This window comes from Mesitornis unicolor, unplaced genomic scaffold, assembly GCF_000695765.1.
Source record: "Mesitornis unicolor isolate BGI_N332 unplaced genomic scaffold, ASM69576v1 scaffold40075, whole genome shotgun sequence".
Classification (NCBI taxonomy): Eukaryota; Metazoa; Chordata; class Aves; order Mesitornithiformes; family Mesitornithidae; genus Mesitornis; species Mesitornis unicolor.
In genome coordinates this window covers 9,538-23,249 of record NW_010184184.1, presented here as the reverse complement: position 1 = coordinate 23,249, position 13,712 = coordinate 9,538, and the positions used below count along the sequence as shown (strand labels likewise).

General features: G+C 35.6%; 1 protein-coding gene across 1 annotated transcript in view; it reads right to left on the bottom strand.

Annotated features, from left to right (window-relative positions):
- The window catches only part of KIF15 (kinesin family member 15), a gene marked incomplete at its 3' end in the record, with an annotated part of 33,493 nt that overhangs the window by 14,339 nt on the left and 5,442 nt on the right, over window positions 1–13,712 (bottom strand). Inside the window, exons 7-19 of the mRNA XM_010184386.1 lie at window positions 12,943–13,152; window positions 12,719–12,844; window positions 11,488–11,610; window positions 10,655–10,778; window positions 8,836–8,927; window positions 7,936–8,145; window positions 6,662–6,839; window positions 6,103–6,244; window positions 3,776–3,917; window positions 3,255–3,452; window positions 2,257–2,364; window positions 1,380–1,485; window positions 679–844 (exon numbers count right to left, since the gene is read on the bottom strand). Coding sequence (XP_010182688.1) covers window positions 679–844; window positions 1,380–1,485; window positions 2,257–2,364; window positions 3,255–3,452; window positions 3,776–3,917; window positions 6,103–6,244; window positions 6,662–6,839; window positions 7,936–8,145; window positions 8,836–8,927; window positions 10,655–10,778; window positions 11,488–11,610; window positions 12,719–12,844; window positions 12,943–13,152 — 1,925 coding nt within the window. The remainder of the gene's footprint in view (window positions 1–678; window positions 845–1,379; window positions 1,486–2,256; window positions 2,365–3,254; window positions 3,453–3,775; window positions 3,918–6,102; window positions 6,245–6,661; window positions 6,840–7,935; window positions 8,146–8,835; window positions 8,928–10,654; window positions 10,779–11,487; window positions 11,611–12,718; window positions 12,845–12,942; window positions 13,153–13,712) is intronic.

The following is a 13,712-nucleotide window of genomic DNA, read 5'->3' as shown; positions in this document are numbered from 1 at the left end:
ACAATGCATCACTAAAAAAAAATTATTTCAGCTAAGACATGACCTGCTGTAATGCAATAATGTAGTTAAGCTTTCCAGGAAAAACAAGCAAAACCAGAAACACCCCACACCTCAAAACCAAAACTCAACAAAACAAAAAAATCACCACCACCAAAACTTAACTAAGCTGTGCTAATGATTAAAAAATCTCACTGATTTTCACCTCCCAATAATAATGGCAATTATTGCTTACAACATAGTGATCTTTTTAGGCTTCATGATTTCTTTCTGCTTGAATTTTTAGAGCAGCATCATTATGTCACCTGATTCATGTGGCCAGACTGAGAAGTAACATTTAATTTTTAAGACTAAATTGGAAAAAAACCCCAACAATGCCTCTTCAGCTACTTAACTTTTGGAGATAAATAAGCGTACAGGTATACCCTACTTAATGGGAAAATGCAATAGCAAACCAAAATTAAGGAAGCCTCATTTAGTTTTCTTTCGGCTAATTTCACTATGTTCCACTTCATGGCTCTGAAAAAGGCATGGAAAGAATTGAGAAAAAAAATAAGCAAAGGACATAAACACAAAATAACTTTAAGTCATGTGAAGTGCAAGTTCACATGCAGAAAAGAACTAAATCACTGGGTGCACCCAGAAGGGAGGTTAAGGCACTTTACCAAACTGCCAACATACCTGACGCTGTCCAGCTGGAACTGTACATCCATGTGTCTACCAGAAAGCTGACTCATTTCTTTCTCTTGCTTTTCCCTAAAGGCACTATATTCTGATTTTACAGCAGACAGCTCCTTGTCTGCAGACTGCAGGACAATGCGCAAGTCATAGACTTCACTTTTTAGTACTGTCAAAAAACAAACATTTTACATGTTATTTGGAAAACTGCTAGATACAGGACATGTAACACTTCAGAACATCCTGGGAAAGTCTCATAAAACTTTACACATATTCTGTGGAATTAACCTTGAATGTCACACACAAAAAGGATTTGAAAATGGAAAAGGTCAATGAAACATTGACTTTAAGAACTCAAGAGCACAAGCAGAATAAAAACCATTCCAGACAATATCACTGCATTTCCATAGACTTTCCCTTTTTGCTACTGTTTTCTTTATAAAACAGTGTATCCTGTGCTCCCTTCACATTCAGAATGAACGGAGAACTATTTTCAGTATTGTATACTGTGCAGGACTGAGCAGAGAAAAGCTATTCTGCAAGTATTAGACATTCTTTTCCTTACAAAAAAGGTTAAAAAAAATCAAATCAGTATGACTTTAACATCTTAAACCCAAGTAGTTACTTAGCATATGTTATTGTTGATTCAAAACATTAAGACACCTCAAAACTTTGTAGGGAATTTCAGTGTAACATAGACTTACTATCAGCCTTGCTTTGACTGTCTTGAAATTGCTTTTCAAGTGATTTTATCTGTTCAAGGAGCTCCTGGCGTTCTTTACTCCAGTCATTCCTTTCGGATGAAAGAAGCTTGAGAAGAGACGTAAAATTTTTAAATGGAAGGAAATACAGGAGTGACTAGGTTTCAGAGCTCTAACAATAGTAATGCATTAGAACGTTTCATCAGCTGATTATAAATACAAGATACTTTTTTTTTTTTAAATTCGGTATTTGATGAATCTGAAATCCATAGAAGTCCAAGAAAAAAAAAAATCAATATAACTGAAGACACTGCCTTATCTAAAAAGTTCATTTAAAAGCAACTCGCAGCTAAGGTCCCAAGATCTGCTTCAGAATAGCTATCAAAAATGAGACTGATCTGAAAACAGGCCTTATTTCCTTTTCTATTAAACCTAGCAATTAAGGGAAACTTGTTAATATTTTATAAAAAGGTTTCAGTTCAGTTCCAACTGAAGCAAGGAGTATTTTTAGTATTCCAAAGTTTAAGATTTCTTTGTGACTGCCGCTGTTTTCCAGAAATCACAAAGTTGGCCAGAATCAAGTACAAACATCTTGATTGTCTATTTGCTTATATTTAAGATCAAACAGGCTCAGGACCACATTTAAAACAACAGAAAGAAAAAAAAACCAACAACAAACTCAAGCATACAGTATTATATTAAATGAAGTCCTTGTCTTCCTGCAGAGCCCAGAGCTGTGATGCTACGTAAATTTTTCAAAAGTCAAAATGCAAGTAACACTGCAGACCTCGCAAAACAACACAGTAGTATGAGCGTGGTAGATACCACCTTGTCATATATACACATTCACATATAGCCCTGGATTATATCATTCTCTCACCTCCTGTATTTGTGCAGAATGATGCTCCAGTTTATTAATATGCTGCTGAAGCTTTATATTCTTGCTTTCCTCTTCATCCAGCTTTGTCTGCACTGTGCTCAGTTGCTCCTGTGACACAACAGACACTAAAAATTAGAACGCCCATCTTCCAGTTATTCTCACATGCCATATGGCAGTCTGTGCATATTAAATATAAAAACGTCAACCACTTTCTTTTTTCATGACCTGAACCAACAGAAAATTAAAAAATAAACTGGTATCTTAAGTAGCTGATTTCTCCTATTGCCAAGTAAACTGCCAGAACACAAAACCTGTCAGGGAATACAAGGACTGAATCCAATAAACACTTAGCTTTCAGACACAAGTTTATCTCGGAGAAATAAAGCTTTAAAAATAAGTTACTCAAAATATACACTAGCTAAATTCCTTACAGAATCTCTGCATTGTGGTAAGCATCAAAGAGGGGTTTTGGCTACTGTGCCAGGGTTTTACATGTACTGAAGTTAGTTCCAGCTGCTAGAGAGTAGTAGTTCAGGTAACTTTGTAGCACTTGAGTGACAAAAGACCTGACTTGCCCTTTAGGAATGATACAAGACAATTAAGGTATAACAGTGAACTAGCGATATTTGGCAGGTTTCTTCAAATAAATGCAGCATTATATATTAAGATTGGGTATTGTTCCAAATGGGGCTGTCACCGGAGTCTTATAAAGAAGTTTCCTCAGAAAGAAGTCATCAGGTTAAAATAGTAAGAGTTGAAAGCCCTGTCTATCTTAAACTGCTTACAATATTCAACTCAAATCCCTTGCAATATTTTCATTGTAAATCCTCTTAAGTACAACATACAATTAACTGTTTACTGAAGCCTTAAGTATTCATCAAGAGCTTCAGTTTCCCATGCAAAGTAAAATATGTTTGGTGTGGGGGAAGTATTTCATGCCAAAACCCACTTTATTAAAAAGTTATACATACGCTTCAGTTCTTATACAGAACATTCACCTGTGCCGATTTGAGCTCCTCAGCAATGGCCTCATATGCTTGTTCACTCATCTCTGGGGGAACTGGCTCTTTCAAGATGTTATCCATCATCTCTCCAGGACAGTGAAAATCTTCAGAATTATAATCTAAGATTTCTGGGCTTATTCGTGGCACTAGGCGAGATCTTAGCTGGTAAGCTTTCGTTGGAGTGGTAATGTTCTGTTATAAAGATTACAAAACAGTCTTTATTTTAACTGTAAAATTAAGACTTTGTCTGGTATTATATTTCACACTCCTACAATGAATAATGAAAGAAAATGCTCAAAGTTGCTAGTTCTAAACCACTGCTTTCAGATTTGTCATCTGATTACAGTAGCAGTTATTAAATATTTCGGAACAAAAAAGCAGCATATCTGCTTTATATCATGAATAGATTCCATGGCAGAACCCTGGTTAGGTTAAGGAGTCATACAATGAAAGTCTGTGTCCTCACACAACTCAGGAGTAAGTACACATGGTTTTAAACAAACTCATTCTCGTACCTTAAGCGTTTCTCTATGTAGCTTATGTAACTGAGAGACTTCTTGGCGCTTGTGTGCTTTGGTTGCCTCCAGAATGTTTTCAAGATGTTGGTTTGCCTTCCGAAGGGACTGAAGCTCTGATTCCTGTTCCATGTGCTTTTTCCTGTTTAGGAAGTATTTTACTACTGTCAAAAGCAGTATGCCCTCCCCTCAGTATGAATAAGCTGCAGTGTTGCCAATGAGCAAACTGAAGCTGAACTCTTGCCCAAGCATTGAAATACATTATTTTGAGAAGAAAACCACCACTGCTGTATTAAAAAGTTAAAAAAAAAAAAGAAAAAGCTAAGAAGCTTATTTGTGCTTGCATAATGAAGCAAGCAGATGGATAACGAAACGTGTCAGAAAAAAAATCCATTACACGGTAAGAAATAAGCTGAGAGCTCTGCAATTCCTTTTGTGAGAAAGTGGTATCACCCATACCAATATGGTTTTAAGCTCTAAAATGTTATCCAGTTATATGAGAAGTCTGAACTGGTGCTTGCCAGTATTAAAGAAAATCCTTTAAAGATTCTTTTTTTTTGAAGTGCTGCTGTTAAGATGATTTTGCCCTCCAAGAGTACTTTAGCTGAAATCCAGCAGTTGAGCTGAAATTTAGGAATAATTTTCATTAGGTATTTTGCAGAGCTACATGCTGTTACTGTGATAGTCGGCCTTACTGACATAATTGTAGGGACAAAGTCTACAGACAAAGGGAAATGGACTATTTCATCTTTTGGCAGTTTAATGCTATCACTTTTCCTCATGTTAGCAACAAAACTTACAGAACCAAATAGAACTTTAGTTCTGACTGCTATTGGACAAGGGAAAAATTAGCATATGTTCATTTTGTGAAATTGTTAAATTTTACTCTACTTATTTGGTTACAGCTTACAGTTACAGTTGCATGTAAAATCAAGCATCCAGTTACTCTGAAACTGGAAACAAATTTAAACTTTAGTGAAATCCAGAGATGAATCCAGAGGCTCAAATGCACACTTCTGTTTGACTGCACTCCGCTAAGAAAATGTCAGTATTTGATAATAAAAATGCATACATACTATCAAGAAAGCAAAACATGCACAAAACATGCAATACATTGAATGCCCAGGAAAGTAAAGTAACTAATATATGACCATATAAAGAAATCATTGTAACTAATGATACAGGACAATAGATGTATTGCTGAATTGATAAACTCAGTAGTTAGTAAAGTTACTATTTATGAAGTTCACAGGATTTGCTAACACAGAAGAGTCTAAAAATAAAATTACAGATTTGGACAATTGCCTGAATGAGCAAAAAGGACATTACAAAGGTACTTTTAAAAAATAAATCAATAATAATAATAACAAAGAAAATCAGATCTCTTTTGCCTTCCAGGTTTACATTATGCTCATGAGCAACACAGTTATTTTTCTTTTATCTTCAGTAACAGGACTTGAATTTTTCAGAAATGGCATTGATCAAGTTAAGCCATGTGTTACTCACTTGCATGTGAATATAAATACACAGGGAAGGTATTATTCAGGCCTTTCACCTTATCTTTTGCTGCCCTCAAGGAGGGCCATAACAGTAAATTCTTTATGACGTTACTAAGGACAAAGTAGACACTTATCTCCTGTTTAGATGCCAAAGCAAACAGACATGAATTAACTATTGACACCATGTCTTTGCTTTAATTTGAATTACATCTCTATTCCAATAACAAGTCTCAAGATAGCTGTATTACTGCCTTTGTAAAAATATCTGAAGTGGAGACAAAATTAGCCAACAGTTAACTCAAAATTTTCTGGGGTGCTTGGATTCTACGTGTATGGTAATTCAAACTTGCCATCTTAAAGAGGTCAAATTAAATACTGTTGCACTAAAACAAACAAATCCCCCAAAATACTGCCCTCCAAACCCCATCAACCCTTAGCTCCTGTCACTGCTTCCATCTGTAATATTTCAATTACAGGAAAAAAAAAACAACAAAACACATTTGCTCAACATGGAAACTAAGCCAAACTTTCCCTGTCCCATGAAGTAGGTGACTATCAGAATTCCAGGGTATGTGCATCTCCTGCATGTTGTGAAGCATTATTGTGTGTCTTAGCGTAAAGAGGAGCTTTTGGAAAGACATAGAAACCTGCAACAGTGCAGACATGCCTTCAGATTGCATCATGGTTGACCCCTAGTCTGGCCGGAATATATTCTGTTTATGCCATTTTTCCCAACTTAGTCCTCTCTTAGATGCAAAGAATATAGACTGGACTAAAAAATCAATATAAGTAACTATTTAAAGACATTTCTATACTGTTTTGTCTCACTTGGTTAGCTCTTTGAATTCCTCATATTCTTGTTTTGAACTTGCCAGTTCACTTTGAGTCTGTAGCAGGCGTGCTTTCAGCTTTTCAACAGATGCCAGTGAGTTGCCTTCCGCTGAGATGGTAGTAGAATATAAATGATGACCTAAAGAACAAACATATACCCTCTGAAATCACAGAGTAGCTAAAATATTACAAGTTTTACTAAAATGTAGGCTTTTGAACAGCAGAGCAGTAATTGAGATTGAAAAAAAATGGTTATCAGCAAGAGTCCACATGAAAACCAGTGGAATAATTAATATTACTGCAGTCTTCATAACAACTAAAGCCAACAAAATGAGATTATGGATGGTGTTCACAAGATGCACAAGAATCCAAATTCCCTATTGCTGTATTTGCTTGAAGGTCAATGTGAATAAAATAAAGTAAACCTCTTTTAACAGTCTTCAGGTATCACTTTGAAGAAGGCAAAAATAAATCAAGACAGACAACATTTTCAACACTACACTGCACACAACAGAAATACAGTAAGTTTATTAGCTGAATAAAAGTATATTTTTACCTCCAGTATTTTTCTCTGTGGATGAAGCTTCCAAAAAAGCTTTTTCTAGTTCTGTGATGGTCTGAGCATCAATTTCTTGGGCCTTTTTAACTGACTTTAAAGAACGAAGTCTCTTATTCTCCTCTCTGAGGTTATGGTTCTCCATGGCATACTTTGCAATTCGTGGGTGTTGTTCCATCTGTGATAACCAGTATTTTACTCAACAGTTTTTATTTTCCAGACAATGCTATACATAATGAGGTTTTGCTCTACTCCCTTTAATAAAAACTAAATTGTAATAGAAGAGGAAAAAAAGGTATTCCTTACAGTGGTTAAAAGTGCCTTGTTGTTAATTTTCTTACTCCCTTGGAATCTGATCTTAAAAAAGACAGTGGGTTTACATTTTACATGCTTATTGTTTTACTGATAATGAGGCAGTAGCTTTTCTTACTGCTCTTGATGTCCCTTTTCGTTTCAACTTTTAGTTTTGGCTTTTTTAACACTGTCCCTGCATGCCATAGTAACGTTTCTGTAGTCTTTTAATGACTGTCCTGACTTTGGTACTTTTCCCTCCCACCCCTTCACTTTGGAGCTCAGTTATGAGCTACAGATTCAAGCTTGTCATCTAATGCATCAACTCCTTTTTCCTTCTTGCACTTGGAGGAACTTGGTGTTAAGGTCTGCCTTCTTTCTTGAGCTGCTTTGTTCTTCAAAACTGCCTCACAAATACCACACCAACGAGGTACCCAAATAACCCAAAGCCTCCTCTCCTGAAGCCGTAGGTATGCACTTTGCAACTTGCCTTCCTCAAACAGCTCCAGGACAGCATCACCCCAACTGGCACATCTAGCACCTATGTTGTTGTCCTTCAGAAACCTGCTGTATTACTTGCATCCTGCTGTCTTTCCCTTTCAACAAATGTCAGGCAGGTTAAAGTCACCCGTAAGAGTGAGGATTTGTGATTTGGAGACTTTCTTGAGTTGCTAAAAGGAGACTTAGTCCCCTACCTAACCCAGGTTAGGTGGCCTGTAGCAAGCTTCCACCATGACATCACCTTTACTAGTCTCTCCTCTTACACAAACTCAAAACTCTAAACCCACCCATTGCTCTTTCCATTGGGAAACTCCATGCATTTAAGATGTAAAGGGACCCCTTCTGTAAAGGGACCCACCACCCATCCACTTTTTTCCTGCCTCTCTTTCCTAAAAAGCCTATATCTGCCCATTACAGAACTTCATCACACAGTTATTCTCACAGAAGAAAAATGTTCTATAAAGGAAAAACTAAAGACTTACTTGTTCTCTGAGTGTCTGTAATTCCTCCCTCAATTCAGTGAGGAGATCATCTTGCTCTTTTGGCAATAAACTTCCACCAGCCTCTTTATGTAATCTCTCCAAGCGAACAATATGGTCTTCACGGAATTTAACTATCATTTTATTGGACTGAATAAATTTCTCCTTCTTGGTGCACAGATCTTCTAGTTGAGCAATTTTTTCTAATAAATTCTTAGAATGTACATATACAGATTGGTGGAAAAGTGACAGTTACACTAAATGAATTCTTAAGGTGTACATATCACATACACACAAATCATGCAGAACTCAGTTAACAATAATTTTGTGAATACACGGACTATCATTCATTCAGAGCAGATCTGTAGAGCAACAGCTCATACTGAGAAGCCAAATTACATACTATATTGCAAAAACTTTACTTAGAAGCTCCAAAAGCATTCAGTTAAGCACGTTAGATGCACCCTTAGGGTGCCTGTTTCAGTTTGTTTTCTTAAATATAAATATCCATTTTGGATGATTCATCACTGCCCCACGACATGAACCAAAGCACAATAAAATGGGGATAACTGGGAGGTTTGCTTTGAAAAACACACTCAGACACTCAAAGATGCACTCAAAATCAAGTGGTACAGAAATTTGTTTTTCTGTTCAAATTTTTAATTAGAAAATCCAAATTAAAAACCCATCCCCTAAAACTAAACATACTATGAATGCTATCCTAAGGTCTGTCTGAATTTGAAAGAGTTTATCGCGAATGCCATTTGACTAGTTCCCTTATTATGAAACTTTATCATCTTTGGACAGATTAAACCAAAGAAAAATCAAGAAAAGAGTCAGTTTCAATATGCTCTTATCAGATAGTACACAGAATGCGCTTAGAAATTGTTAGTGCTTTCTTACCTTCTTTTCACTTTCTGATTTCTCCCAGAACAACATTGCTTCAAGAAAGTTGTTCATGTAATTTATGTTGTTCTTCTCTTTTTCAACAGCACCTGTAGGGTAAGTCAACGAAACAAATAAGTGATATTTTAATAAATATGGTAACTAGGTTTTCCTAAATGTATAACATGGCAGTTACGTAAAGAAAATTTAAATAAATTCTTTGAACAATGTAATTCCTATAAGATCATGTGCCGTACCCTGAGCAAAGATGTTTAGACTGTAATTTAGTCACCTGCAAGGGTTGATAAAGAAGACTCGATATACATAACTATATAATTAACAAAGTTGTTCAAGCATAAAATGGCTTTACAATGAACTTTTATTAAAATAAAAGAATCAGTTTGTTCAGCTGAGTATATCTCTAAAATGCAAAACTCCTCTGAAATAAATTTGATAACACTAAGCCATTAGTGGCATTATTATTACTACAGTTTGTACATATTAAAAGTGGACTAACTGTTTTATGAGAAGGAAATTCAGGAAAATAAGCATGAATTAAGTGGACAATTAGTGATTTAATCTTGCAGGAAAGTGTCCACACAAGGGATTAGAAGGTCTTAACCAATCCACTTCAGAAATTAATTCAAAATAGCTTTCTTGAATATTCTCATACAGGTAAGACTACTTATTTATAAAATACTAATCACCATAGTGTCTAAGTGCATAATAACTACCCTACTGTAATTTAATATATTAAAAAATGCCATCATGTTTTTAAAGTAGCTAGTAAGCAGATTTCATATTTGCAGGATCAAATATTACAAACGTGATTTGACTGCATAGACTAAACACAGCTCTAATACATTAGGTCCTACATAAAACCTCTCTTCCGTGTTTAAGCATCATCACTTGCTTTCCCTCAGAACTCTGTCACAACTCTAACATTTTTGAGCCCTCTGTCAACATTGATGCATTCACAGCCAGTGACTCAGTGTTCCACACTATCACTGACTTTTTTTTACTGGTTAAATGTCTATGCTCACAGAGAAGTAACTTTTCCTTAGGAAAACTCAACTGCAGATGCTTCATATTAGACCAGTCATTCTAACTTCTCTAGTAGCTTCTGTTGTATCTTCTGTTTCTTGGTAAGCTCAGGAAAGAGTTGACTCAGGATCACAGTAAGAGTTACAAGATCAAGTTTGCTACCTTGTAATCAAACATTATAAGGTAGTGTAATTCCATGAGAAGCAGACACAGTAGAAACCTATGCTGGGATCTGTATTGCAGATACAGTGGTCTAGTAAAACGTTACTGAAAGAAAAGATTTACATATTGATAAGTCCCCCATTACCATCTTAAATTGAAACTGATCTTTTATTGAACAGTAAACGACCTTCTTAGGATCTTCCTGAAGGGGCAAAAGAGAAAGTGGGTGGGAAACCTAGTTCTGAGCTTAAAAAGAATGCAGATTCAATGGGCATGATCAACTGCCCTCCCTCCAAAACAAATGCACAAGCAACTTTGAGTGTACTTTTGGTTAATTAAATTTTTAGGCAGCATACCTCTTACGAACTGGAAGAGTATTCTAGGTATCCTATAACAGAAACATAGCCCCGTACACAAACTTATGAAAGGAAGAAAATAAAATCATGTTGACAATTTCTGCAAAATATTAGATACAAATACAGGCAGTGCGATCCATAAGACAAATGCAACCTCGTTAGGTCAGTCCCTACAAAAATATTAATTGTTCAGAGACTTCATGAATTACATAAGGCCCAAATACTCTAGGCTAAAAAGGTAGCAAGTTCTCTCTCCCCTCACCTCCAACTCTTACCCTGTGATGCAGAAATATCATGCATAGATGGCACTGAAGTAAGTTGAGCAAGCTGCTCTTTCAGCTTTTTCACCTCAGCTTGCAGTTGGCTCACATTTCCTTGTGTATCTTCATTTACCACAGCCTTTCATAAATATGTTAAGAGAAAATTAGGAAGAGGAACAAATAAAAAATTCTTATATCTTATAGGATAAAAGGAGAGTCAAAGACTGCAAAGCAACAAAACTACAGAGAAATTTTCCATCTTAGGAAAGGAAGAACTCATGGGAAAAGCAATGTTCAAATTGCTGAGAAACCAGTAAGTTGCACTTTGGCTAAAAATATTGGTTAAAAAATTAAATGTTTTCTGCAGTTTTCTCTAGAGCTTTTTGACCAACAAAGCTAAGCAGTATACACCAAAGGCATTAGTTTCCAGACAGATGTCAACATACTTTCAAAACTTACTCATGAGAAATTATGTTTTGGGAATTAAGATATTAAAAATTTAGCATGCACTGAAATACTACTGAGTCAAATTTTTTTAATGATGATTAAAGTAGAGATTTAGTTACTTTTTTCAGTGAAGTGCTTGGAGAACAAGCAAGAAACACACACTATTACCAGCCTTTACCTAGTCGCCAATTGTTGTACTATATTCATAATCAAACAAGTCCTTTGCAGAAATCATTCATCATAAACATTTAGGAAAGTTAGGATTTTAAAGTAAGTTATATTCATTTAAATTAGTGTAAGCATAGGAGTGTTTCAATGAAGCTATCTTGTTTGCAGATGTGTAGTTTAAACAACAAGAAATTGTTTCTCGCAACAATAAAGACATTGAGTAACTCTCTTACCTTGTTTTTAATCAACTTTGCTCGCTGAGCAAAATTAAGGGTGGACAGTGTTTCACCAAAACACCTGGATCCCGGATGAACATTTGCGATTATAGATGTTTTTGCATTACCACCAAGGGAATCCTATTTAAAGACATAGAAGTTAGCTTTATTTGCATGGTTTTGGCTACAGCAGAAAGTTATCCTCTAAGAGCTACTGTGTATCACTTAAAACAAACTGCAGAAGGGATTTTATTAAACAAATCTCCATGTTACTTAAGTTTCTGAAACTTTATTTCAAATGTTGGTATAAAGGACATGACTGTAAATGAATCTCTCTTTTACACGTGTCTTCAATTACCTCCAATGCTGCTAGACAAGGAGCTCACAACTCTCTGGAGAAGGCAGCAGTTATACCCAAGACTAAAAGCTTAGGACAACATAGTCCACAAGCCGCAATGGCATTCTGTGTAGCAGAGGTCATGCTTGTGGACTTCTTTGCAGTACAACCACCAAAAAAATTAATACCCATTTAAGAAAGTAATAGCTCCTACAGTTGTAATTCTCTCCCAATTTCTATGTATTTTGGGTTGCCTTGAAGAAACATAATTCTTCAGAGGTTTGTGATTCTAAGATATACATAGAAGACGGATGGAATGATGGGAAGTTTTGCTGTGATTTGTGTTGTAACACATATACTGTATTATGTACAAGTACTATTATATAAATATATTGTAGATATTTTTCATTACTGTTCATGGAATATTGGTGAGCACTGGCATACAACAAATCTTTGACTGCTTTCATCTTTGTTTCCTGTTAATCTTGAAAAGAGCCCATAAGCTCTCAGGTAGGAAATTGTAAATTCAGTTAATTCTTAAGATCACACCAACACTTAACACATAGGCTAATTCTGGAAACACTGTCAAACGTTTCAACACATCGCTAATTATTACACTGTGATACACAGTATTTCCCAAATTATAAGGATGAAAACATATGCTTCATTTTCTTTAAAACTTGCGAATACATAAAAGGAGATTAAGACCATAATTTTTTTTTTCTTAACAGCGATAAATCGAGTATAAGTCTGTTTAGTTAAAATGGTATTTTTCAAGCTTTGTTCCACCTGCCCAATATGGAAACAAATTTTTGATGTATCTGAGTTCAGCTTTTTAAAGTAAAAAAACAACCCAAACAAATTTTTTCCTACAACCCAAGTAGCATATGAAATCCAAAGGATATACATTACCCGTAGCAGAAAAGTGAGCTTGGAATCCCTGTAACAAATGTGTCTCTGCTTTCCATTACTCACATCAACAAGTGCTGTGATTACTTGGCCCAAGCAACTTAGTGATCGATTTATGTTACCTGCCTCCTAAGGAGAGGGGAAAAAAAAAGTGAACACATTTGGTGTATGGAACAGGGCAGTGCATCTGAAAGGCGAAAGATGCCACAAGATGTTACAGAACTAACCTTCAACCTCAGTCCTTCTGTATGGGTGTCTTTTTGTCTCTCAGATCCTGCTAAGTCTACTAGGTTGAGCAGAGAAGACCGAATGTTAACCACCTCATTGTTTTTCTCCATGGATTCCACTGTGATAGTGAAAACTGCGTGTGATCTTGATGATTCTCTGTTCATGGAGGTTGATGCTACACGTTGGTTTCTCCAGCCCATAGTTAATACCTAAGGATGAAAAAGACATCAAATAGTATCAAGTATCTCAGATTGTATTCAGTATTTACAGGCAAGTGACAAATAATAGTAAGCATATTTCAGTGTAACAGCTTTCAAAAACCAAGGACAAGGACTTTTAAATTTTTTTCCAACAGAATTATTATAAAAATAAGTGGAAAAAATATACCTACAGTCCAGCTTAATAAAAATACTAATTATAATATTTACATCTTTCTTCCAAGAGTGCCATTTCAAAGCATAACATATCCAGCACTGGTGTATGTTAGCAGTATACAAGAAAAAAAAAGATTTAAAGTCACAGTAGTACTATGCATATGTGTCTCATTTATGGAGAAATAAATGTGACAATTTCTGGAACACATATGCTGCCTAATTAGCAGGAGATGTTGTATTTCAGAAATGTGTAGGGCAAACGTTAGGAAAAGATTACTGTAATTGCAATTCATATATTCCAAACTCCAGAACTGTATGATTTCTTACTTGTGTGAGATAGTCAGGAAGCATTGCCTATAAGCAGCTTTTTACAGTGTCTTCTGGAGGATGGAGAT